This window comes from Oncorhynchus kisutch, linkage group LG15, assembly GCF_002021735.2.
Source record: "Oncorhynchus kisutch isolate 150728-3 linkage group LG15, Okis_V2, whole genome shotgun sequence".
Lineage (NCBI taxonomy): Eukaryota > Metazoa > Chordata > Actinopteri > Salmoniformes > Salmonidae > Oncorhynchus > Oncorhynchus kisutch.
The window spans coordinates 64,290,514-64,314,703 of NC_034188.2; the positions used below are offsets into that span (position 1 = coordinate 64,290,514).

At 42.8% G+C, this 24,190-nt stretch overlaps 2 protein-coding genes and 4 non-coding genes across 7 annotated transcripts; 5 read left to right on the plus strand and 1 right to left on the minus strand.

The window, feature by feature from the left end:
* Positions 1-375: 375 nt before the first annotated feature.
* LOC109905670 (phosphoserine phosphatase-like) lies at positions 376-14,552 on the minus strand. Of its 2 annotated transcripts, none has more exons than XM_020503189.2 (6): positions 14,320-14,552; positions 3,260-3,403; positions 2,921-3,055; positions 2,553-2,698; positions 1,969-2,117; positions 376-835 (listed from the first exon to the last, which is right to left on the minus strand). In XM_020503189.2, exons 1-6 carry the CDS (start codon positions 14,361-14,363, stop codon positions 725-727), a joined length of 729 nt encoding a protein of 242 aa, XP_020358778.1. In that variant the 5' UTR covers positions 14,364-14,552; the 3' UTR covers positions 376-724. The 2 variants fall into 2 exon arrangements, with proteins under 2 accessions (XP_020358778.1, XP_020358779.1); XM_020503190.2 differs by having other exon boundaries at positions 14,191-14,371.
* A 930-nt stretch (positions 14,553-15,482) lies between these two features.
* LOC109905671 (T-complex protein 1 subunit zeta) lies at positions 15,483-24,190 on the plus strand. The gene is made up of 14 exons (XM_020503191.2): positions 15,483-15,807; positions 16,307-16,370; positions 16,612-16,746; positions 16,996-17,169; positions 20,453-20,556; positions 20,649-20,759; positions 21,161-21,320; positions 21,664-21,746; positions 22,041-22,137; positions 22,431-22,578; positions 23,151-23,284; positions 23,450-23,552; positions 23,654-23,726; positions 23,829-24,190. The coding sequence occupies exons 1-14, from the start codon at positions 15,671-15,673 to the stop codon at positions 23,899-23,901; spliced, it is 1,596 nt and encodes a 531-aa protein (XP_020358780.1). The 5' UTR covers positions 15,483-15,670; the 3' UTR covers positions 23,902-24,190.
* Positions 20,818-20,950, plus strand: LOC116353743 (small nucleolar RNA SNORA15). Its single transcript, XR_004203240.1, has one exon. It is a non-coding gene; the product is annotated as a small nucleolar RNA SNORA15 (small nucleolar RNA).
* LOC116353744 (small nucleolar RNA SNORA22) lies at positions 21,450-21,585 on the plus strand. Its single transcript, XR_004203241.1, has one exon. It is a non-coding gene; the product is annotated as a small nucleolar RNA SNORA22 (small nucleolar RNA).
* Positions 21,819-21,956, plus strand: LOC116353741 (small nucleolar RNA SNORA15). Its single transcript, XR_004203238.1, has one exon. It is a non-coding gene; the product is annotated as a small nucleolar RNA SNORA15 (small nucleolar RNA).
* Positions 22,741-22,877, plus strand: LOC116353742 (small nucleolar RNA SNORA15). Its single transcript, XR_004203239.1, has one exon. It is a non-coding gene; the product is annotated as a small nucleolar RNA SNORA15 (small nucleolar RNA).

Here is a 24,190-nt window from a genome sequence, read left to right on the forward strand (position 1 = left end):
AAAATACCTTCAATTTAAAGCGATCAGTCTGTACTTTAGTCATTGTATAATTTCAAATCCAAAGTGCAACAAAAAATGTGTCCCTGTCCCAATACTTTGAGTTCACTGTGTAGTTATGCCATTGTTTAGTGGACGATACTATCAGAGGCAGTTGTGCTGTTGACACAAAGAAAACAAACAAGTAAATGACCACACATACTCAGAACTGCATTTTACACTTTTACTATTATTAGTGTCAATTGCAAAACATTTACATCTATAAAGGCATTTAATGGCATATATTGTAAAATGCAGTAGTTTTATTATCCTTCCCACAAAAGTTTGACGTAAGGACAAATCCACAAAAGTGCAGTTAAAAAAAACACAAATCCAGGGTTGGGTTCAATTCCAATTCAATTAATTGAATTCAGGAATTAAACGAACATACTGAAATGAAATCGAATGGACTCCAACCCTGCTCAAAACCCTCCACAAAAAGGATAACATTTAGTTAACTTAATTTTTTTTAGTATTATCTAGTATAAAAATCAACAAGGGTCAAACCCAAGAAGACACTTGTAGTGTAAACATTTATTAATTAAACAAATCTATTGACTGGAAATAAAAAAATATTGTGCACTAGATAAAACCATAAAGGGCACACCATTAGGTGAAAATAAAACACTGATGTTAGCATTAGTAACAATAGTTGTAAGAGGGTTCAGGTTATGGTATTTCCTTGTTGTTAAATCTTCTCCAGTTCTTTTAGCAGCTCTCTAAAACTTGTGACGTACCACAAACTTCTCTCCTTTACTTGCTGCCTAACCACGTTTCCACCAAATCCAATGAATGCATTCTGAAAAACAAATCAATGTGGTGAGGATAATTGTTTAATTAATGGATCCGACCCTTTCCCCCCCCCCAATTTTCGCCTAAAATGATATAACTCAGGACCTGATATAGCTCAGGACCTGAGGCAAGGATATGCATATTATTGATACCATTTGAAAGGAAACACTTCGAAGTTTGTGGAAATGTAAAATTAATGTAGGAGAATATAACACATTAGATCTGGTAAAAGATAACACATAGAAATAAAACACACATTTTTCTTTTTACCATCATCTTTGAAAGGCCATAATGTATTATTTACATTTAGATTTTGGCCACTAGATGGCAGCAGTGTATGTGCAACGTTTTAGACTGATCCAATGAACCATTGCATATCTGTTCAAAATGTTGTATCAAGACTGCCCAAATGTGCCTAATTGGTTTATTAATACATTTAAGTTCATAATTGTGCACTTTCCTCAAACAATAGCATGGTATTCTTTCACTGTAATAGCTACTGTAATTTGGACCGTGTAGTTAGATTAACAAAGCTTTCTGCCCATATCAGATATGTCTATGTCCTGGGATTTTATTTTGTTACTTCCAACCTCATGCGAATCACATTAGCCTATGTTTGCTCAACCCCCGCCAGGGGGGACCGATCCTGTAGAGGTTAAAAGATTAAAAGACATCCAGTGTCCATTATTCCAGTGTTACTTTACATTATAGCTGACTTTAACACCTGACAATCTAGTATTGGGATGTATTCATTAGTCGCAGACCGTAGCAAATGTTTTGCAATGGAAACGAGTTTCTATTCGACAAATTCAGGTAAATTCCTCTCTGGTTCAATCCAGTTGCTTCTGTTTGGTTCCTAGTGAATACACCCCTGCAACTGCATCTTTAAAAAAGGTGCTTAAAACCCCTTAACTCCTCCAGAGGCACTGCACTGCTGTTGACTCTGTGTTCCACCTAAAATGTGTTGTGTGCGTGTTTCTGTGGTGTCTAGGGGTGTTGGGAACAGAGACAAAATACAAATTTCCTCCACAAAATGGACAATAAAGTATTCCATGACAGAAAACCGGAGATGACATAAATAACAGCTATAAATACTAGCTTGCCACCTGTCTTTTAATGTATTGACAAGACAACACTTACTGCAGGGGGACAGGCCTCCAGGTCTGTGGCTCCATCACCGATCATCACCACATTCTTGAAGCCGTGCTTCTCCTTGAGCATGCTGATCACCTTCCCCTTCCCATTACTCTCAGATGTGGGCTGGGTCTCGTCAAAGCCAGCAAACTCACCTAGGGGGGAAATAGAACAACAAATTAGTAAAGAATTCCTCCCTGTAGAGGCCAATCTACCGCTTGCTTGATTGAAACCAGCCCTCTGAAGTCCAGTTCGAGTTTTATTGTCACAAGTACAGTAAAATGCTTCACTTGCAATCTCTACCCAACAGTGCAGTAATCAATATCAAAATAGTATAACTAATACAAATAAAAAATATATATAATAAAGCAAATGAGAATTAAGAAACAAGAGAGGAAGCTATATACAGAGTCAGTGCCAATATCAAATGTACAGGGATACCAGATTAACAAGATGGCCACCCGTTTTTGCTTCCAGCCATCAAACCAAAATAACCAATAATATTAAAACATGAATGATCATACTGTCATCACCCACACTTCATCCCTTCCACAGTGTGAGAGGTGATTCTGATACTGCTCTGATCTTACCATTGAAGTAGAACTTGAGGCGGTTGGCATACACGTGATGGAGGGGAATGTTGAGTTGAGTGGAGACATGCTCCACGATACAGCGGAAACCGCCAGAGACCAGGAACACCTTCACATTGCGCTGGTGCAGAGTATCAACAAGCTCCCTGGACAATGTACAGAAATGTGTACATTTATTCTACAACATGCAGAAATTAGTACAGGTTTCATAAGCGATTGTGTAACTTGAGGTTAGACGCCCAGCTTGAAGAGACTACTAGTTCAATCATTTTATGTGAGTATTATGATCAAATTACCATAGCCTCTGCTAATAATCAAGTGTTGAGTGGGAAAAAAAGACTGACAAATTGAAATCAACAACCACTTACTTAATACCTGCCGTCAACTGAGGAGGGTGGTCAGTTATCAGTTTGTTCACTTGTTCCCTCGAGCATCGGATGATGGACAGGCGCTCTGTCAGAGCGGTTTTAAAAGTCACTGACCCCCCCATGGCCTTGCGAGTCCTGAAATGAGAAAAACTCAATGTACTCAACAAATATAATAATAATAATAATAGCAAATTTAACATTTAGAAAGAAACACGTAGACAATTATGGCACGGGGAAATGTACAGGGGAATGTAGATGGGCCTAGATAAAGAAAGGAGAGAAGAAAGAAACATGCATTTCAGCGCACTTAAAATCATTATGAATTGCTACACAACATACATTTCTGTGACAGCATCTCCAACCCCGCAGAATTTGGCTAGCTCATCAATGCCTTCTTCTCTGATAACAGTGCTGTCCACGTCGAAGCACACAGCGTCTGCTCTCCGGAAGATTTCCTTTGTCTGTGATAAAGTTGTCATTATGCTGAAGCAAAAGCACCCAGGAGAGACAAAAACATAATTGATTGTTTAACTGACAGCGGTAATTTCTATTTGGACAGGACGAGTGCATTTGAAAGTGATGAGTGCATCAGAGGACAAGTAATTACACGTGTTAATAGTAGATAGGAAAGCACAAGACTGAACTTCACTCAACTTTCTAGAATTTCTCCCCTTAGTTATTAACACTATCAACGTTTCACTGTACTGTGGGAATTGTGATCGAATCAACACAATATAAGCCACTTTCAATGTAACATACCGAAACAAAACAAGACTTAGTATGGAAAACTAACTATACGATAGACTTTGTTGCAGGCAGACACATCGGAGTAGATGTCTATTGCAATGACAGGCACGACTCAGGCATGTACTCTACACAGACCGGTGTGCCATTACCAATCAGATGTGCAGTAGACATGTATGCAAATAGACCATTGCCATAGATATGGATCTGTGAAATTCACTTCGAACTGGACAGTTTTTACAGGGGTCGTGAGTAGATGCGCTTGTTTTGAGATCAAGGCGAAAGCTACATGTAGCTACAGTTGAAGTCGGAAGTTTAGCCAAATACATTTAAAAACTCTGTTTTTCACCATTCCTGACATTTAATCCTTGTAAAGAATTCCCTGTCTTAGGTCAGTTAGGATAACCAGTTTATTTTAGGAATGTGAAATGTCAGAATAATATTTATTTCAGCTTTTATTTATTTCATCACATTCCCAGTGGGTCTGAAGTTTATATACACTCAATTAGTATTTGGTAACATTGTCTTTCAATTGTTTAACTTCGGTCAAATATTTCAGGTAGCCTTCCACAAGCTTCCCACAATAAGTTGGGTGAATTTTGGCCCATTCCTCCTGACAGAGCTGGTGTAACTGAATCAGGTTTGTAAGGCATCCTTGCTTGCACACGCTTTTTCTGTTCTGCCCACAAATGTTCTATAGGATTGAGGTCAGGGCTTTGTGATGGCCACTCCAATAGCTTGACTTTGTTGTTCTTAAGCCATTTTGCCACGACTTTGGAAGCATGCTTGGAGTCCTTGTCCATTTGGAAGACCCATTTGCGATCAAGCTTTAACTGATGTCTTGAGAAGTTGCTTCTCAATATATCCACATCATTTCCCTGCCTCATGATGCCATCTATTTTGTGAAGTGCTTCACGGTTGGGACGGTGTTCTTCGGCTTGCAAGCCTCCCCCCTTTTCCTCCAAACATAACTATGGTCATTATGGCCAAACAGTTCAATTTTTGTTTCATCAGACCAGAGTACATTTCTCCAAAAAGTACGATCTTTGTCCTCATGTTCAGTTGAAAACCGTAGTCTGGCTTTTTTATGGCTGCTTTGGAGCAGTGGCTTCTTCCTTGCTGAGCGGCCTTTCAGGTTATGTCAATATAAGACTCGTTTTACTGTGGATATAGATACTTCTGTACCGTTTCCTCCAGCATCTTCACAAGGTCCTTTGCTGTTGTTCTGGGATTGATTTGCACTTTTCGCACCAGAGTACGTTCATCTCTAGGAGACAGAATGCGTCTCCTTCCTGAGCAGTATGACGGTTGCGTGGTCCCATGGTGTTTATACTTGCGTACTATTGTTTGTACAGATGAACGTGGTACCTTCGGGTGTTTGGAAATTGCTCCCAAGGATTAACCAGACTTGTGGAGGTCCACATTTTTTTCCTGAGGTCTTTTCTGAGACTGATTTCTTTCGATTTTTCCATGATGTCAAGCAAAGAGGCACTGAGTGTGAAGGTAGGCCTTAAAATACATCCACATCTCCAATTGACTCAAATGATGTCAATTAGCCTATCAGAAGCTTCTAAAGCCATGAGATCAATTTCTGGCATTTTCCAAGCTGTTTAAAGGCACAGTCAACTTAGTGTATGTAAACTTCTGACCCACTGGAATTGTGATACAGTGAAATAATCTATCTGTAAACAATTGTTGGAAAAATGACTTGTGTCATGCACAAAGTAGATGTCCTAACCGACTTGTCAAAACTATAGCTTGTTAACAAGAAATTTGTGGAGTGGTTGAAAAACGGGTTTATTGACTCTAACCTAAGTATGTAAACTTCCGACTTCAACTGTATGTGTGCACATTTGTACATATCCTTTCCCAGTTAGTGAGTTTTTTGCCCAGTTATAATTTGTAGTCAGCAATGGAGGAGTGATTGCTTCCTACAAGTGCACAAAATGTGTGCATTTCTAGACATCTTTGAAAATCAAGTCAGGTGAAGAGCTATTTTTGTCTTAAAGGGGAAGGGTTGTATTTTGAGACGGGCTTGAATAAACTGGGTAGCATAATTTGTCTGATTCTCTGTAATAATGGTAAGGCAATAATGATACATTTTATTTTGCCTGAAGGACAAGTGGTTAAACAGGTCAATGTCAAGCCCTGCATGTTTTTTTTCTTCTCAAAACATGAAACCACACATTGGTTGCTACTGTAGGCTGAACGATAGAACAGCTGTGTCCATGTTAAAATGTTATGGGATGCATTTTCTCCATTGATGATAGGCCACTCTGGTAGGCCTGCCTTATGATCAAATAGCCACAGTAGTCTAGTTGACTCAATGTTCACAGTAAACGCGCACCGGATGTTGCACAGAACTTTCACAACGTTCAAGTTTTGCGCTCAGCAGACCTGAAATCTACTAAGCAATTTTTTGGGGGGAGGGAACATTGGTTAGGAGAAGGGTTAACTAACATGATATGTAGCTACAAATTTGCGAAAAAGTACTAAGTAGTTGAAATGTTGGGTTGCTAGACATTTACGTTATATGCCCACCCATTCTGACAAATCACCCTCCTTTTGTATTTTTGTCTTATGTAACCATACCAAATGTAACATTCCATACTAATTTGAGTGTCCAGGATTTTAATTTACTTTGTTACGTCTAGTCTGAAACCAGACTGAAAATTTGGTCAAATGAGTTGAAAAGTAAGATAAAGTGATTGGGGTGCTATTTGCATATTGCATCCTGATTGGCCATATGCTAATGAGGACCTGGGGAATGTAGGGGTTCACGAGGAATGCATCACTCTCTCTCATGTGGCTTGTAATGTGAAGTTAGCAATAAATGTGCCTTCATAAAGATATACCATTAGTAGTTATTTTACTCACTTACAGACAAGTTTGATTACACAACATGGTGTCAGAAGTGGACTAGAACGAGTGTATTTACTAACAGAGTTTAGCTTACAGTACCTGGTTGAAAAGTTTTGGGAAGAAAATCGAGGCTATTAGGCATGGAAGACGTCGCAGGAGAAGCACAGTAGCCACCGGCAGTAGTGGGAAGAGGCCAGCCACCCATGCAAAGTGCAGCGGGAGGGTCCAGATACTCGCGCATACAGGCCCAAGCCTTACATTTAGCATATAACCGCCGGAGACGTTAGATTTTTCTAAACCTCAAGAATGGACCAAATTGCTTAGGAGGTTCAAGCGCTTTCGTCAGGCGAGTAATCTTCACACATCTACCGAGAAAAACCAGGTAAACACTCTACTGTATGTACTGTACGGGTGACGAAGCAGATGACGTTTTGAGGGGTCTAAACCTAAACAACCTCGAGCAAAAACAGTATGGACAAATAAGAGATTTCTTCCATTCTTTATTGTGCCCAGTGGATAGAGTTATGCAGAAAGGCAGCCAGTGGAAACAGAAATTCCAGCATGAGAAAGATAGCCATGAAAATGCTAATGACAAAAAGCAGTCAGTGTCAAAACTGTGTCAAAATCCTTGCCCATCCAAGAGCACAGTGTACAGCTAATGAAGTAGTGCGTCACTCCTGTGGGAAAAAAGGACATTACCAACTAAGAGCCGTAAACAAAGTTCATAGAAAAGGATGATAGCATTTTCCGAGGAACAATATAGCAGCAGGATGATTGACATTCAAGTGATGAACAGAAATGTGAAATTTAAAATAGATACTGTTGCCTCTGCTAGGACCAGGAAGAGTGCCGCTGGACGTGATCGGCATCGCAAGTGTGGTTCTATGAAAAGGAGAAAAGGAGACACTGGAGGACGTGTATGTCATCAGAGATCTACACACAGCTTTACTAGGCAGACCAGCGATCACAAAGCATGAGCTAGTAGCTCGACTCTGACAGCATTAATTTACAAACACTGAAAGAAAGCTATCCAAAGCTGTGCAGCGGTCTTGGCACAGTACAACAACCATATACCATCAAGCTGAAACCTGGCTCAGAGCCCTATTCACTGCATGACAGATTCCTCTGACATTGCTGCCAAAAGTCAAGAAAGAGCTAGTGGGCAAGCAAGGGTTCAAGGCTGCTACCAGAGTGGAGGAGCCCACGGACTGGTGAGCCGGCATGGTGGTTGTCATACTTCCCACTGTCGAACAGACCCGTGGCTCATTAGCCGGGGCGAAGATCTTCAGCAAGCTCAACGCGGACATGAGCTTCTGGCAGATTCCGCTAGCCAAGGAGTCAGTTAAGCTAACAACCTTCATCACACCTTCTGGACATTACTACTTCAACGGTCTGCCTTTTAGCATTGCAGAAGATGGAACAAGCCGGCTTAACTTTGAACATGGACAAATGAAATCAGATGAAATCATGGACAAATTAAATTAAATCAGTTTTACATAATTTCTATCAGCACGTTAAATGTGCAACCAGAGGGAAAAAGACCACTTTAAATCCTCACACAGAGATGCGTACAAAGCTCTGCCTTGCATTCCATTTGGCAAATTTGACAATAACTCTATCCTCCTGATTCCAGCTTACAAGCTAAATTTAAAGCTGGAAGCACCAGTGACTCGGTCTATAAAAAAAAGTGGTCAGATGAAGCAGATGCTAAGCTACAGGACTGTTTTGCTAGCACAGACTGGAATATGTTCCGGGATTCTTCCGATGGAATTGAGGAGTACAAAACATCAGTCACTGGCTTTAACAATAAGGGCACCGAGGACGTCGTCCACACAGTGACTGTTTGCACATACGCCAACCAGAAGCCATGGATTACAGGCAACATTTGCAGTGAGCTAAAGGGGAGAGCTGTCGCTTTCAAGGAGCGGGACTCAAAGCCGGAAGCGTAAAAGAAATCCCGCTATGCCCTCCAACGAACCATCAAACAAGCAAAGCGTTAATACAAGACTAAGATCGAAATCGTACCACACCGGCTCCGATGCTCGTCGGATGTGGCAGGGCTTGCAAACTATTACGGACTACAAAAGGGAAGCACGGCCGAGAGTTGCCCGGTGACACAAGCCTACCAGCCTACCATGCTCGCTTCGAGGCAGGTAGCTGCTCCGGATGACTGTGTGATCACGCTCTCATGTAGCCGATGTGAATAAGACCTTTAAACAGGTCAACATTCACAAGGCCACAGGGCCAGACAGATTACCAGGATGTGTACTCCGAGCATGCGCTGACCAACCGGCAAGTGTCTTCACTGACATTTTTAACCTCTCCCTGTCTGAGTCTGTTATACCAACATGTTTCAAGCAGACCACCATAGTCCCTGTGCACAAGAACACTAAGGTAACCTGCCTAAATGACTACCGACCTGTAGCACTCACATCTGTATCCCACCATTATCACACCATTATCCCAGAATCCCTAGACCCACTCCAATTTGCATGCTGTCCCAACAGATCCACAGATGATGCAATCTCTATTGCACTCCACACTGCCCTTTCCCACCTGGACAAAAGGAACACCTATGTGAAAATGCTATTCACTGACTACAGCTCAGAATTCAACACGATAGTGCCCACAAAGCTCATCACTAAGCTAAGGACCCTGGGACTAAACACGTCCGTCTGCAACTGGATCCTGGACTTCCTGACGAGCCGCCCCCAGGTGGTAAGGGTAGGTAACAACACATCTGCCACGCTGATCCTCAACACGGGGGCCCCTCAGGAGTGCGTGCTCAGTCCCCTCCTGTACTCCCAGTTCACTCATGACTGCACGGCCAGGCACGACTCCAACACCATCAATAAGTTTACTGATGACACAACAGTGTCTGATCACCGACGAGACTGCCTATAGGGAGGAGGTCAGAGAACAGGCTGTGTGGTGCCAGGACAACAACCTCTCCCTCAATGTAATCAAGACAAAAGAGATGATTGTGGACTACAGGAGAAGGAGGACCAAGCATGCCCCCATTCTCATCGACGGGGCTGTAGTGGCACAGGTTGAGAGCTTCAAGTTCCTTGGCGTCCACATCACCAAACTAACATGGTTCAAGCACACCAAGACAGTTGTGAAGAGAGCATGACAACACATTTTCCCCCCTCAGGAGACTGAAGATTTGGCATGGGTCCTCAGATCCTCAAAAGGATATTATACAGCTGCACCATAGAGAGCATCCTAACTAGAGGTCGGCCGATTATGATTTTTCAACGCCGATACCGATTATTGGAGGACCAAAAAAGCCAATACCGATTAAATCGGCCATTTTTTAAAAAATGTATTTGTAATAATGACAATAACAACAATACCGAATGAACACTTATTTTAACTTAATATAATACATCAATAAAAATCTATTTAGCCTCAAATAAATAATGAAATTTTTTCGATTTGGTTTAAATAATGCAAAAACAAAGTGTTGGAGAAAAGTGCAATATGTGCCATGTAAAAAAGCTAACGTTTGAGTTCCTTGCTCATTGCTCATGAGAACATGTGAAAGTTGGTGGTTCCCTTTAACATGAGACTTCAATAATCAAGGTAAGAGGTTTTAGGTTGTAGTTAATCTAGTATTTATAGGACTATTTCTCTCTATACCATTTGTATTTCATATACCTTTGTGTAACCGATGTCGTCTGGGGATAGAGAGGAGGACCAAGGTGCAGCGTGGTAAGTGTTCATGTCTTTTTTAATAAACAAACTGAACACTGGAACAAAACGATAAACGATGTGAACAAAACGAAACAGTACCGTGTGACCCAAACACTCACATGGAAACAAACACCCACCCACCAAAAGTGAAACCCAGGCTACCTAAGTATGATTCTCAATCAGAGACAACTAACGACACCTGCCTCTGATTGAGAACCATACTAGGCCGAACACAAAAACCAACATAGAAAAACAAACACACTACCCACCCCAACTCACGCCCTGACCATACTAAAACAAAGAATAAAATAACAGAACTGTGGTCAGAACGTGACACTTTGACTATTGGATGTTCTTATAGGCACTATAGTATTGCCAGTGTAACAGTATAGCTTCCGTCCCTCTCCTCACCCCTACCTGGGCTCGAACCAGGAACACATCGACAACAGCCACACTCAAAGCAGCGTTACCCATCGCTCCACAAAAGCCATGGCCCTTGCGGAGCAAGGGGAATAACTACTCCAAGTCTCAGAGTGAGTGACATTTGAAACGCTATTAGCACACACCCAGCTAACTAGCTAGCCATTTCACATCGGTTACACCAGCCATTAGGCTGATAGGCTTGAAGTCATAAACAGAGCTGTGCTTGCGAAGAGCTGCTGGCAAAATGCACAAAAGTGTTGTTTGAATGAATGCTTACGAGCCTGCTGCTGCCTACCATTGCTCAGTCAGACTGCTCTATCAAATCATAGACTTAATTATAACATAATAACACACAGAAATACGAACCTTTGGTCATTAATATGGTCGAATCCGGAAACGATCCATTTGAAAACAAAATGTTTATTATTTCAGTGAAATACGGAACCGTTCGGTATTCTACCGCACAGCAAGCGGTACCGGAGCGCCAGGTCTAGGTCCAAGAGGCTTCTAAACAGCTTCTACCCCCAAGTAATAAGACTCCTGAACAGCTAATCAAATGGCTACCCAGACTATTTGCATTGCTGCCCCCCCCCTCACTGCTGCTACTCTCTGTTATTATCTATGCATAGCCACTTTAATAACTCTACCTACATGTACATAATTACCTCAACACCGGTACCCCCTGTACATTGCCCTTCTATTGTTACTTACTGCTGCTCTTTAATTATATCTGTTATGCTAACTTTTTTAGGGATTTTCTTAAAACTGCATTGTTGGTTAAGGGCTTGTAAGTAAGCATTTCACTGTTGTATTCGGGACACATGTGACAAACCAAATTTGATTTGAAATGTATCCTGTCAAAAGGAGGAAGTGAAGTTCCTGGGCCACAGTATCTCAGACAAAGGAGTACAGCCCGATCCGACAAAGACACATTCTGTCGAGGAGATGGCAGAGCCATCCAAAGTCAGCGAGCTACAGATTTTCTAGGAATGGTGAACCAACTGGGAAAGTTCATCCTTCAGTTAGCAGAAAAGGACAAACCTCTCAGTGACCTACTCTCAAAGAAAAGCCACTGGTACTGGGGGGCTGACCAAGTCAGAGCCTTCAAAGAGCTGAAGGAGGAGCTGAAATCAACACCCGTGCTAGCCCTGTTTGACCCAAACAAAGAGACCAAGGTGTCAGCCGATGAATCTTCCTACGGACTAGGAGGAGTGCTGCTGCTGAAGAAGATCAAGGAATGGAAACCCGTTGCTTACGCTTCCAGGTCTCTCACACCGACCGAGCAGAGACACGCTCAAGTGGAAAAAGAAGCTCTGGGGCTGATATGGGCATGTGAAAGATTCAGAGACTTTCTCATTGGTCAACACTTTCAGCTGGAAACTGACCACAAACCGCTCCAAAGCCTTCTGGGGAACCAATATTGAGACAACCTTCCCCCACAAATGCAACGCTTCAGGAGGAGACTTATGACATATGATTGCTCATGTCCCTGGAAATAGGCTGTGGAATGCAGACACGTTGTCACGTGCGCCAGTCAAAGCCAAAGCTTCTGCTGCAAAAATGGAGCTCATGGAGAGAACAAATACATATGTAAATGCCATCATGGAACAGCTTCCAGTGAGTGTTTCCTACATAGACAATCTGAGAGAACACCTCAAAGCCAACAGTGTGTGCTCAAAAGTCATGACAATGTTTCAGAAAGGATGGTCGGAGTTCAGCGGATGCGAAGGACGAACGAACTTGTGCTTAACTGCAGGACACAGATCAGAGGGCACAAACCACATATACCATCATAACTTCCTGAGAGACCTTGGCAAAGACTGGGAGCAGACTTGTTCACTCTGAAATGCACCACCTACCTGCTAGTGGTGGACTACTCCTCAAGGTGGAAATTGCAAACCTGTCACTAACGAAGTCTGCAGACGTCGTAGTTCATCTTCGCCCACCATGGGGTACCTGAGATCCTGGTTATGGACAATGGGCTTCAGTTCTCTGGAAGACACCTTTCCGACTTCGCTGCAGAGTATGAATTTTGCCATGTCACCAATAGTCCAAAGTTCCCGCAAAGCAACATAGGGTGGAACGCGCCGTTCAGACGGTGAAGAACCTCCTCAAGAAAGCAGCTGACCCTTACCTTGCTTTGCTGGCCTATCGGTCAACCCCACTCCAGAATAGCTTCAGCCCGGCGCAACTGCTGATGGGATGACAGCTTCGTACCACAGTGCCAAAACTCCCATCGCTGCTAGACCCATCAATCCCAAACACAGGTGTGGTCAGCTCACAGGAAAAGGAGAGAAGGAGTGCGGATCAGCAACGCTTCAACAAGCGTCACAAAGTCAGCAACCTCAGCAGACACCCACCTGGAAAACAGGTGTTGATGACGGACTCAAATCATAGGAACAGTGCTGAGGGAACATGCAATACCACAATCCTACATAGTGGACGTTCCCCACGGTTCTGTCCACAGGAACAGATATCACCTCATCCCTATGGATGGACCTGAGAACAACAACGCTACGCAGGAGAAGATTCAAGTGTCTTCACCACTCCGACACACCAACACCCAAGGTAATCCTGGATGTACCTGCTACATCCAGAACAAGGTCTGGGCGTACAATAGTTAAACCTCAAAGGCTGGACTTTTAAATCAGAGCAACAACAAAAGACTGAGCTCAAAGTTAAAAAAAATAAGACAAAACAACAGCTGTCAAGTTGTTACAGTTCTAACTTATCTGTGGGGTACATTTGTGTTAAAATAAATGAGAGATGCATTTTGGGTTAAAGTTTACAGAAAATATTTTGCAATCATGACTATGTTGAAATGTTCCAGAAGAACTAGACAGGAACAGACCTACCGACATAAAAGACAGAATAATACCTTGAGGTTTTTTGAGACAAAGGCAGTGTACCATTTATCCTCTGAAAAGGGAGATGTGGTGTTATTTGCATATTGCATCCTGATTGGTCATATGCTAATGAATCTTGGGGATCGTAGGCGTTCATGAGGAAAGCATCGCTCTCTCATGTGGCTTGTAATGTGAAGCTAGCAATAAATTTGCCTTCATAAAAGATATACTGTTAGTAGTTATTTTACTCACGTACAGACAAGTTTGATTACACGACAGTGATCAGCTCAAGCATGCGATAGAAACAGTCTACCGTACATGATTAATCGACTGATGCAGTGCAAAACAATATTTAACGAGACAAAACTTTTAAATATATATTCTATTGTTAAAAATTACACCGAATTTACTTAGTCGGTCAGTGCAACGTTTTCTTCTAGTTGCTGGCAGTAGCAACAGACTACAACAGCAGCCTTGGAGAAGACTATCGTGCAACTGAACTGTTGCGTCACCCTCTCCGCGCGAAAGAGTGCCCGGCATGCGCGCAAAAGGTGATGAATACCATTGCCAACTTGATCTTCCACTACGATACATTTGTGCACGGTCGGCATCACAGAGCAAAACAATAGAGTTAATTTGAAATCATGCAATACGTTACATAATGTATCAATTCAAGGACAATATATACGTCTGTATTACCTGTGCAAAGTGTCCTTGATGGTGTTAAATGTTACTCTTCATATGTATTTTTTGGCATGTGCTGGTCCTGCAAACGAAGTCTACTTTCTTCAATAAGAAAACAAGTTTGTGCAAAATGTTCTTACTTACTGGTTGCTAAAGCGTTGATATGGCACTGTCCACGGTTTCAGCATTGGCCGACTTTCCTGATGCTTTCAATAGGTTCAGTGAGGAAGAGAAAGCCGAGCGAATCAAAAGAAAGCCGGCACGTGAGACCGCCCACTACGGTTTGCTTTTTACCAGAGACACTTTCGAGGAGATGGAAAACTCAATTGGCGGCGTATTATCGGTCATTGTGTACGATGCCCATGCTACTTCAATGAGCCGCGTAGTGCACTCTGTGATTTTGGGACAAGTAGAGGAATGAAATGGAGTCAGTTGGGCGCTAGCTCAAAAACCCTAAATTAGCATGTATTTCGTCAACAAGAAGTACATTACACCCATATTCCAAGATGTGAGATAATTAACTTGCTATCTGTAATATTGTATAGCTTTGGAATCGTGACATACTTTCGAGGAAAATATGCACGTTTATCGACTCATATCCTGACTTTGAGAAGGGATTGCGTGACGATTTACTTCGACTGGGTGCTGGGTGGGGCGTAACATTAACTGACCCATTTGATTCTTATCTCCTCCTTTCTCTAATATCTCTGCTTTTACGTAACCCAAGAGGCGAAGAGGTGAGATGCCCAACTCGGCAGAAAAAATGTCCAGCAGGTGGCGTTTTTTCGTTGCTTCGCCCACCAAGCAATGAGTTTTGTGTGGAGATCAGTGAGAGTGTCGAATTTGGTGGCTTATTTGCTACGTGAGGTTTATTTGATCTAATATACATTTCGTAATGATTACATTGTTGCGAGTGTACTGAGATAAGTAGGAAACGTGACATCCCGGCAACTTTCAGAAAAAATACTATATCGGTGTTGTCTCGAGATGGCTATATTCCGCCCCCCAACTGCATTGCCTTTTGGACAGTGAGACAAATGACATCTATTTTTACATATACATTAGCTATTTATGTCCATATTAATATTTCATTTCATACAAAGTGGTTTCTCATGATGGTCGATTTTAAAAAGGAGTAGGGCATTTTTTAAATATGACTTATAAATCACATCCTCTTCTAAAACAGCTGAGCTTGAACAGATTTATATTATAAAGATCTGTGAATTTGCGCCGCTCATTGCCAAATTGAACCTCATGAACAAAAAGGTTGACTCCGCCTTTTCTATATTTGAGTTACCTATTGTTTCACCAATCACACAGGGTAATTTAGATTTCCGCCTAACATCTGGCCAATAAGACGACAGTAAGGAGGGATCAATGTCAATTTCCGCACGTGAAGCCCAGAGAGTTCCAGAAACCGGCCTTTCTTGATTTAGCGTTAGCCTTTAGAGTAAATTCTACAGCGTGGAGAAACTGAATAGCAAATGTTTACACCATGACTGCTATAAAGGCATTAAACCCGAAAGCTGAGGTAGCACGTGCTCAAGCCGCTCTGGCAGTAAATATCAGTGCTGCTCGGGGTCTTCAGGATGTGCTCAAAAGTAATTTGGGACCAAAAGGAACAATGAAAATGTGAGTGCAACTGGCCATGCTCGCTAGCAGTTAGCATGCTACTGCTGCTAGTTTAGCTAACATCGTGGTATCCTGGCAGCCAGTAGACCATTTATGGTATTATATACGTTTATTTTGTCAGATCCATTGTACGCAGTAGTTTCTCTAAGAAACTATGTTAGCTTGCTTGATAGTGGATTTCCTAGCCACCTCCAAAATACGTAGTTACCATTAGCTAGCTATAATTTAGCTATCTGAATTATCATCAGGGAGTGGTTTTACAATGGGCACTGGATTATTTGACCAATCAATGGTATTAGCTATAAAGGATAATCAGCAGATACCTAGATCATTTGGAGACTACTATAACTGAAAAGCTTACTATCAGTTTATATACAACTAGTCTCATTGTTTTCTAGCTATACTCGTGATTAGAGACATTAGTGTACAATGCATCTAGTCATGTTTTAAATATCCATTTGAGCCTCTAACAAATTATGTTTTGTGTGCTTGTTTGCAGGCTTGTATCAGGGGCTGGTGACATAAAGCTGACCAAAGATGGTAATGTCTTGTTGCACGAAATGGTAAGACAAATATCCCATGAGTTTGATGTACGGTTAACACCCATGTGTGCTTTTTTTTGTAGCTCCCATGGATTTTACCCTGTAAAGTGTTGTCTGTAACCTCTGCATTGGAGGAGTTGCATTCTCCTCCACATGTATTCAGTAGACCAGTACATCTTCATCTAACATCTGTAACCTTACTAATTGTGAGATGTGTTGCCTTATATTCTTGCTTTGACACTAAAGTCTTGTCTTCAATCAGCAAATCCAACATCCGACAGCATCCTTGATTGCCAAAGTAGCTACAGCACAGGATGACATCACAGGGGACGGTACAACATCCAATGTGCTCATCATTGGAGAGCTCCTGAAACAAGCAGACCTCTACGTGTCAGAGGTGAGATGGGGCTTGGGGGAAGCCCCCAACATGTAATTGAAATAGTTTCCCAGATAAGGGAAGGCATTTTGATTAAATGAAATGCTTTATTTTAGTAAGGTTGTGTGATTACTTAAAATTATTTAATTGATACATGTAGAATCGGTGCCAATAATGCAGGTTGCATAATCTGCATCCAAGTACCATTAGTTAACCCCCTATTCCTGTGTTTTGTCCCAACCTGTATTTTCTGTCTTTGCCTTCAAAAAGGGTCTCCACCCACGGATAATAGCAGAAGGTTTTGAGGCAGCCAAGGATAAGGCTCTGAAGGTGCTTGAGGAGATGAAGGTGACCAGGGAGATGGACAGAGAGACCCTCATCCACGTGGCCCGCACCTCCCTCAGGACCAAGGTCCACGCCGAGTTGGCTGATCTCCTCACAGAGGTGTGTGTTTGTGACGGGAATACAGATATGCATCTGTTCTTCAGATACAGTTAAAACAAAGTAAGGGCGTGGATCAGAAAACAAGTCACTATCTGGTGTGATCACCATTTGGCTCATGCAGGGCGACATCTCATTCACAGAGAGTTGATCAAGCTGTTGATTGTGGCCTTTGGAATGTTGTCCCACACTTCAATGGCTGTGCGAAGTTACTGGATGTTGGCATGAACTGGAACATGCTGTTGTACATGTCGACCCAGAGCAACCCAAACATGCTCAATGGGTGACAGGTCTGGTGAGTATGCAGGCCATGGAAGAACAGGAACATTTTTAGCTTCCAGGAATTGTGTACAGATCTCTATTTTTATTTCATCTTTATTTAACCCGGTAGGCTAGTTGAACAAGTTCTCATTTACAACTGCGACCTGGCCAAGATAAAGCAAAGCTGTGCGACACAAACAGCACAGAGTTACACATGGAATAAACAAACATAGTCAATAAAACAATAGAGAAGGTCTGTATACAGTGTGTGCAAATGAGGTAGGATAAGGGGGTGAGGCAATAAATGTGCAATAGTGGTGAAATTATTACAGTATGGCAAATTAAACACTGGGGTGTTAGATGTGCAGGAGATGAGTTTGCAAGTAAATAACAATATGGTGATAAGGTAGTTGGATGGGCTATTTACAGATTGGCTATGTGCAGTGATCTGTGAGCTGCTCTGACAGTGGGTGCTTAAAGCTAGTGAGGGAGATATGGGTCTCCAGCTTCAGTGATTTTTGCAGTTTGTTCCAGTCATTGGCAGCAGAGACCTGGAAGGAAAGGTGGCCAAAGGAGGAATTGGCTTTGGGGGTGACCAGTGAAATATACCTGCTGGAGCGCGTGCTGCGGGTGGGTGCTGCTATGGTGACCAGTGAGCTGAGATAAGGCGGGGCTTTACCTAGCAACAACTTATAGATGACCTGGAGCCAGTGGGTTTGGCGACGGATATGAAGCGAGGGCCAGCCAACGAGAGCATACAGGTTGCAGTGGTGGGTAGTATATGGGGCTCTGTGTCTCTGCATTCAAATTGCCGTCCATAAAATGCAATTTGGTTTGTTTTCTGTAGCTTATGCCTGTCCATACCACAACCCCACCGCCACTATGGGTCACTCTGTTCACAACGTTGACATCAGCAAACCGCTCGCCCACACAACGGCAAACATGCTATCTGCCCGGTTCAGTTGAAACCAGGATTTATCCGTGACGAGCACACTTCTCCAACGTGCCAGTTGACATCGACGGTGAGCATTTGCCCGCTGAAGTCGATTATGACACTGAACTGCAGTCAGGTCAAGACCCTCGTGAGGAGCATGCAGACAACAAGCATGCAGATGAGCTTCCCTGAGCCGGTTTCTCACAGTTTGTGCAGAAATTCTTAGGTTGTGTAAACCCACAGTTTGATCAGCTGCCCGGGTGGCTGGTCTCAAGATTCCGCAGGTCAAAAGGCTGGATGTGGAGGTCCCGGGCTGCCGTGGTTACACGTGGTCTGCTGTTGAGGCCGGGTTGGATGTACTGCCAAATTCTCTAAAACATTGTTGGAAGTTGCTTATGGTAGAGAAATTAACATTTAAATTATCTGGCAACAGCTCTGGTAGACATTCTTGTAGTCTGCATGCCAATTGCATGCTCCCTCAACTTCAGACATCTGTAGCATTTTGTTGTGACAAAACTGTACATTTTTAATGGACTTATTGTCCCGAGCACAAGGTATACCTGTGTAATCAGCTTCTTGATATGCCACAACTGTCAGGTAGATGGATTCTCTTGGCAAATGAAAAATGGTCACTAACAGGGATGTGAACAAATTGAGAGAAATAAGCTTTTTGTGCGAATGGACCATTTCTGGGATGTTAGTTCAGCTCATGAAACGTGAGACCAACACTTCCATGTTGCACTATATATATATTACTTGCACTATGTATATACAAGTTTGTCATTTCTGCCCTGCTAGAGCTGCCCAGGGTCAACTGTAAGTGCTGTTCTAGTGAAGTGGAAACGTCTACGAGCAACAACTGCTCAGCTGCGAAGTGGGAGGTCACAGAATGGGACCATCGAGTGCTGAAGCGCATAGCGCGTAAAATCATTCTGTCCTCGGTTGTAACACTCAACCAAGTCCCAAACTGCCTCTGGAAGCAACGTCCGTACAATAACTGTTCGGGAGTTTCATAAAATGGCTTTCCATGGCCAAGCGGCCGCACACAAGCTTAAGATCACAATGCCAAGCGTGTGTAAAGCTCGCAGCCATTGGACTCTGGAGCAATGGAAACACGTTCTCTGGAGTGATGAATCCCGCTTCACCATCTGACAGTCGAAACTGGGTTTGGCGGATGCCAGGAGAACGCTACCTACCCCAGTGCATAGTGCCAACTGTGAAGTTTGTAGGAGGAATAATGCTTGGGCTTTCATGGTACAGGCTAGGACCCTTAGTTCCAGTGAAAGGAAATCATAACACTACAGCGTACAATGACATTCTAGATTCTGTCGCCACAATTTCGGAATATCCCGTTTCAGCATTGCAGTGCACAAAGTGAGGTCCATACAGAAATGGTTTGTTGAGATTGGTGTGGAAGAACATAGCCCTGACCTCAACCCCATCTAACATCTTTGGGATTAATTGGAACGCTGACTGCGAGCCAGGCCTAATTGTCCAACATCAGTGCCCAACCTCACTAATGCTCTTGTGGCAGAATGGAAGCAAGTCTGCGCCAACATCTATTGGAAATCTATTGGTCCAACATCTATTGGAAAGCCTTCCTAGAAGAGTAGAGGCTGTAATGGCAAAAGGGGGACCAACTCCATATTAATGCCCAGGATTTTGGAATGAGATGATCGACGAGCAGGTGTCCACATACTTTTGTGTAGAGCAGGGATGGGCTAATGTAGTCCTCAGGGCCGGACTGGTCACACTTTTCCCCAGCTCTAGCGCAAACAGCCTTTTTAAACTTTATTTGTTTATTTTTTTATATATCTTTTTTAAAGTCAATTGCATTTTAAACTGAATATCATGATTAGTTGGTCTATTGGAGTCTGGTGTCACTTTTGCCCCAGCTAACATACCTATCAGGCCCTCGAAGACTGGAGTTACGCATCCCTGACTTAGAGCCTGGCTGGTGTGGGACTTTTTTTGGGGGGGGCTCTTCCATGTACCAGACAAGCTTAATCAACCAATGCTGTACTTGTCATTTGATTGTATGATCAGCACATCTAATAACTTCACTCCCTTTACTTGGGGGATATTCTTCAGGCTGTGGTGGATGCTGTGCTGGCTATCCACAGACCCAATGAGCCTATTGACCTGTTCATGGTAGAGATCATGGAGATGAAGCATAAGACTGACAGCGACACACAGTGAGTGTACATATCACTCTCATAAACAGTCACTGACAATGTGTACATTTGAATTGTGTCCAACATTGTGACCTTTTCTGTCCCCTCCCTAGGCTGATCCGAGGCCTGGTGTTGGACCACGGCGCCCGCCATCCAGACATGAAGAAGCGGGTAGAGGACGCCTTTGTGCTCACTTGCAATGCCTCTTTGGAATATGAGAAAACGTCAGTATAATGTTAGCACAGCTATCTTTGGCTTTTACTAGGTGGACTAAATGTGTAGGCATGGATGAATTCTGTGTTAGTCTGTAGTAGATCCAGTCAGACACCATGCAACAGCATCCTTTCACTATTTCTTTACTAAATGTGAGTGCTGACCTGTGCCTCATCTACTCTATGGAGAAGTGAATACAGTCCTGCAGTTTAATTAATTTCAGAGATGTGGCAAAGCTCTTTTTAAGCAGGAATGATTTTTGGTCACTGGAAAGTCAATATTATAGGACGTAACTACTACAGTAAAGGGGATTGTAGTGTGACCGCCTATGTTGTATACTTTCCCCAATAGTGTCCTGTGAAAAGAGCATGGATTTCTAAACTGTCAGTTCAAACCCCTGCTTTGCTTTCAGTGAGGTGAACTCTGGCTTCTTCTACAAGAGTGCTGGCGAGAGGGAGAAGCTGGTGGCTGCTGAGAGGAAGTTCATCGAGGAGCGTGTGAAGAAGATCATTGAGCTCAAGAACGCAGTTTGTGCTGATAACAGCAAGGGCTTTGTGGTCCTCAACCAGAAGGTATGACTAGGAATTTAATTTATTCACTGGCGAAAAACGTATTTTGGAAATGTGATCTATCATCAATCTTTCAAATAAATTTTTTTTGAAGACTCAGGCAATACTAACTTGTTAAGCAGAAGTGTCTGACAGCACAGTGAACACCCTTGTGTGCTTTTGTAGCTCTCCTGGATTTTACTCTGTGCTACAGTAAAGTGTGGTCTGTAACCTCTGCATTGGAGGAGCTGCATTCTCCTCCATATGTATTCAGCAGACCAGTACATTCAGTATTGCAGCATATTAAAAGTGATTTGAATTACATTTGGGTTCATTAAATATATCTTTTTAAAATTACTCCTTACAGGGCATTGACCCATATTCCCTGGATGCTCTGGCCAAAGAGGGCATTGTAGCTCTGCGTAGGACCAAGAGGAGGAACATGGAAAGGTACAAACTATATAGCCTGCCTCAATCTTTGTTTACAAGCTTGAACAGTGCATCTTGGAGAGGTACTCTTGTGCATGGATGAATTCTGTGTTACTCTTGTCAGTAGTAAAATCAGTCAGACACCATGCAAAAGCATATTTTCACTCCTACTTTACTTAATGTGAGTGCTGTCCTGTGCCTCACCTATTCAGTGGAGGAGTGATTACAATTGTGTGTGTGTGTGTGTGTGTGTGTGTGTGAGACTAATTGTAATATTTGAGTGTCTTGCTGACCATTTTACCCCCCTCCCCCCAGACTCACCCTGGCCTGTGGAGGTATTGCCATGAACTCTTTCGAAGACCTCACCCCAGAATGCCTGGGCCAGGCTGGTCTGGTCTATGAACACACCCTGGTGAGTTAACATGCTGGGTCTTTACCTCTAGACCAGGACAAACCGTCAAATGGCCTGTGCCAGTTTCCAAAACATTTGGTACAGAATTCCTCCTGGTGTGGGCGGGAGGAATCACTGGCCACATTCACCCCACTGAGGATACAAAAGGGGCCTATCAGCTTGCCATGCCTCTTTCTTATACTATGAAAATCTATGATTTGGTAAAAATGTGTATGATATCATGGTCAAACATGTAATATTGTGGTTTATCATGAAGTTAAATATGTCATTTAATGGTTTCTCCCCCCATACAGGGTGAGGAGAAGTACACATTCATAGAGAAGTGTGGAAACCCCCTGTCAGTGACCCTGCTTGTGAAGGGACCCAACAAACACACCCTGACCCAGATCAAAGATGCAGTCAGGGATGGGCTCAGGGCCGTCAAGAACGCCATCGAGGATGGTACGTGCTGCTGCAATGGAAGTTCATCTGACACTAGGGAGGATTAATCAAACTCAGTAACTATTTGAATCCAGCTCTACTATCAGATGATATTGAGTGGGGGAGAGTTTGGTTTTATCAAGATGGGACTGATTCTGTAACGATGCTGGAATAGATTTGTAGGCATGGTCGAATTATGTGTTACTCTGTCAGTAGTAGATGCAATCAGACACCATGCAAAAACATCCTTTCACTACTTCTTTACTAAAGGTTAGTGCTGACCTGTGCCTCACCTACTCCTTGGAGAAGTGAATACAAGTAGCTAGTTCAAATGCATACTAAAACTCTTCAGGAACAGCCCACTGTAAAGTAATTCCCTATGGAATGTTGAGAAGTCTGTGGTCAGATGGCATCCATTCACATTTTCAAACACCACTCTGCCTCAAATCACTTAATTTTGTGTGTATAATACCTTTTAGAAATCCTTTTGTTTGTCAATGTGTGCCTACCCATATCAATGACTGATCTCTTCAGTATTGCTTATCAGCCAGTCAGCTGTTGTTCAGAGTCTTATCCCAGTGTTGACTTTGCAGGCTGCGTGGTGTCAGGGGCCGGGGCCTTCGAGGTGGCTGTGCATGATGCTCTGATAAAGCACAAACCCTCAGTGAAGGGCCGGGCTCAGCTGGGTGTGCAGGCTTTTGCTGATGCCCTCCTCATCATCCCTAAGGTATGTAATGAGTCTTGAAGTTATTTATTTTTGTCAATGCCTTCCGTGCTTTGGCATTCTATTGATATAACGTCTATTTAACTCTGACAATGAAGGACATCAGCTTTTAGCTAAGTCTTGGCAATAGAGCTAAGTACTGCTGACTGAATGTTTCTTTCTCTCCAGGTACTAGCCCAGAACTCTGGGTATGATCCCATGGAGACCCTGGTCAAACTCCAGACTGAGTACAAAGAGAGTGGTCAGCTGGTTGGAGTTGACCTGAGCTCTGGTATGGAATTTAACCTCAAACTGAGGATATGGATTTATTTCACATTCCTATGTCAAAACAAAAATATTAAAATCACTTTAAATGTACCTATTTTTCTTTAGGTGAACCAATGGTCGCTTCAGAAGCTGGGGTTTGGGATAACTACAGTGTTAAGAAACAACTCCTTCACTCATGGTAAGAACACACCCTTTTAATCTCAATTCAGTATGACCCTTCATATTTAAGATTCAATGACCCTTTGGATTAAACTGTTATTGATTTGTTTTCTGTCCACAGCACGGTAATAGCCAGCAACATCCTGTTGGTGGATGAGATCATGAGAGCAGGCATGTCATCCCTGAAGGGCTAGGTCAGAACTGATGACTGAGATGAGCTCTTGTGGATGACTACCACTTCAGATACTAGTTATGAGAGCAGCCTCGTAGAATAACTAGGGGAATAAATGGACCAGTATTAGGTTCTCAGAGGTGGTGATTGGAGAATTATCTTGTTCCCCTGCTTGTTGACATGTCTGTAATGTCGTATTATACATGGATGGACACTTTCATCCCACATGTGTTCCTTTTTTTGTTATGGCTCATACCAAGAATGTATAAACCTCACTCTTAGTATGTAATAAACCTGTAGCTTGGCTTTGA

What these genes read in the sequence shown, in the direction of transcription:
- LOC109905670 (XM_020503189.2), bottom strand. Translation starts at nt 14,363, where the DNA reads ATGCTGAAACCGTGGACAGTGCCATATCAACGCTTTAGCAACCA. An exon ending in TATCAACGCTTTAGCAACCA is followed by an intron (nt 3,404 to 14,319) that starts GTAAGTAAGAAC and finishes CTTTTGCTTCAG; the next exon opens with CATAATGACAACTTTATCAC. An exon ending in CCTCAAGTTCTACTTCAATG is followed by an intron (nt 2,118 to 2,552) that starts GTAAGATCAGAG and finishes TTTCCCCCCTAG; the next exon opens with GTGAGTTTGCTGGCTTTGAC.
- LOC109905671 (XM_020503191.2), top strand. Translation starts at nt 15,671, where the DNA reads ATGACTGCTATAAAGGCATTAAACCCGAAAGCTGAGGTAGCACGTGCT. An exon ending in CAGACCTCTACGTGTCAGAG is followed by an intron (nt 16,747 to 16,995) that starts GTGAGATGGGGC and finishes GCCTTCAAAAAG; the next exon opens with GGTCTCCACCCACGGATAAT. An exon ending in TGGTCTATGAACACACCCTG is followed by an intron (nt 22,138 to 22,430) that starts GTGAGTTAACAT and finishes CCCCCCATACAG; the next exon opens with GGTGAGGAGAAGTACACATT.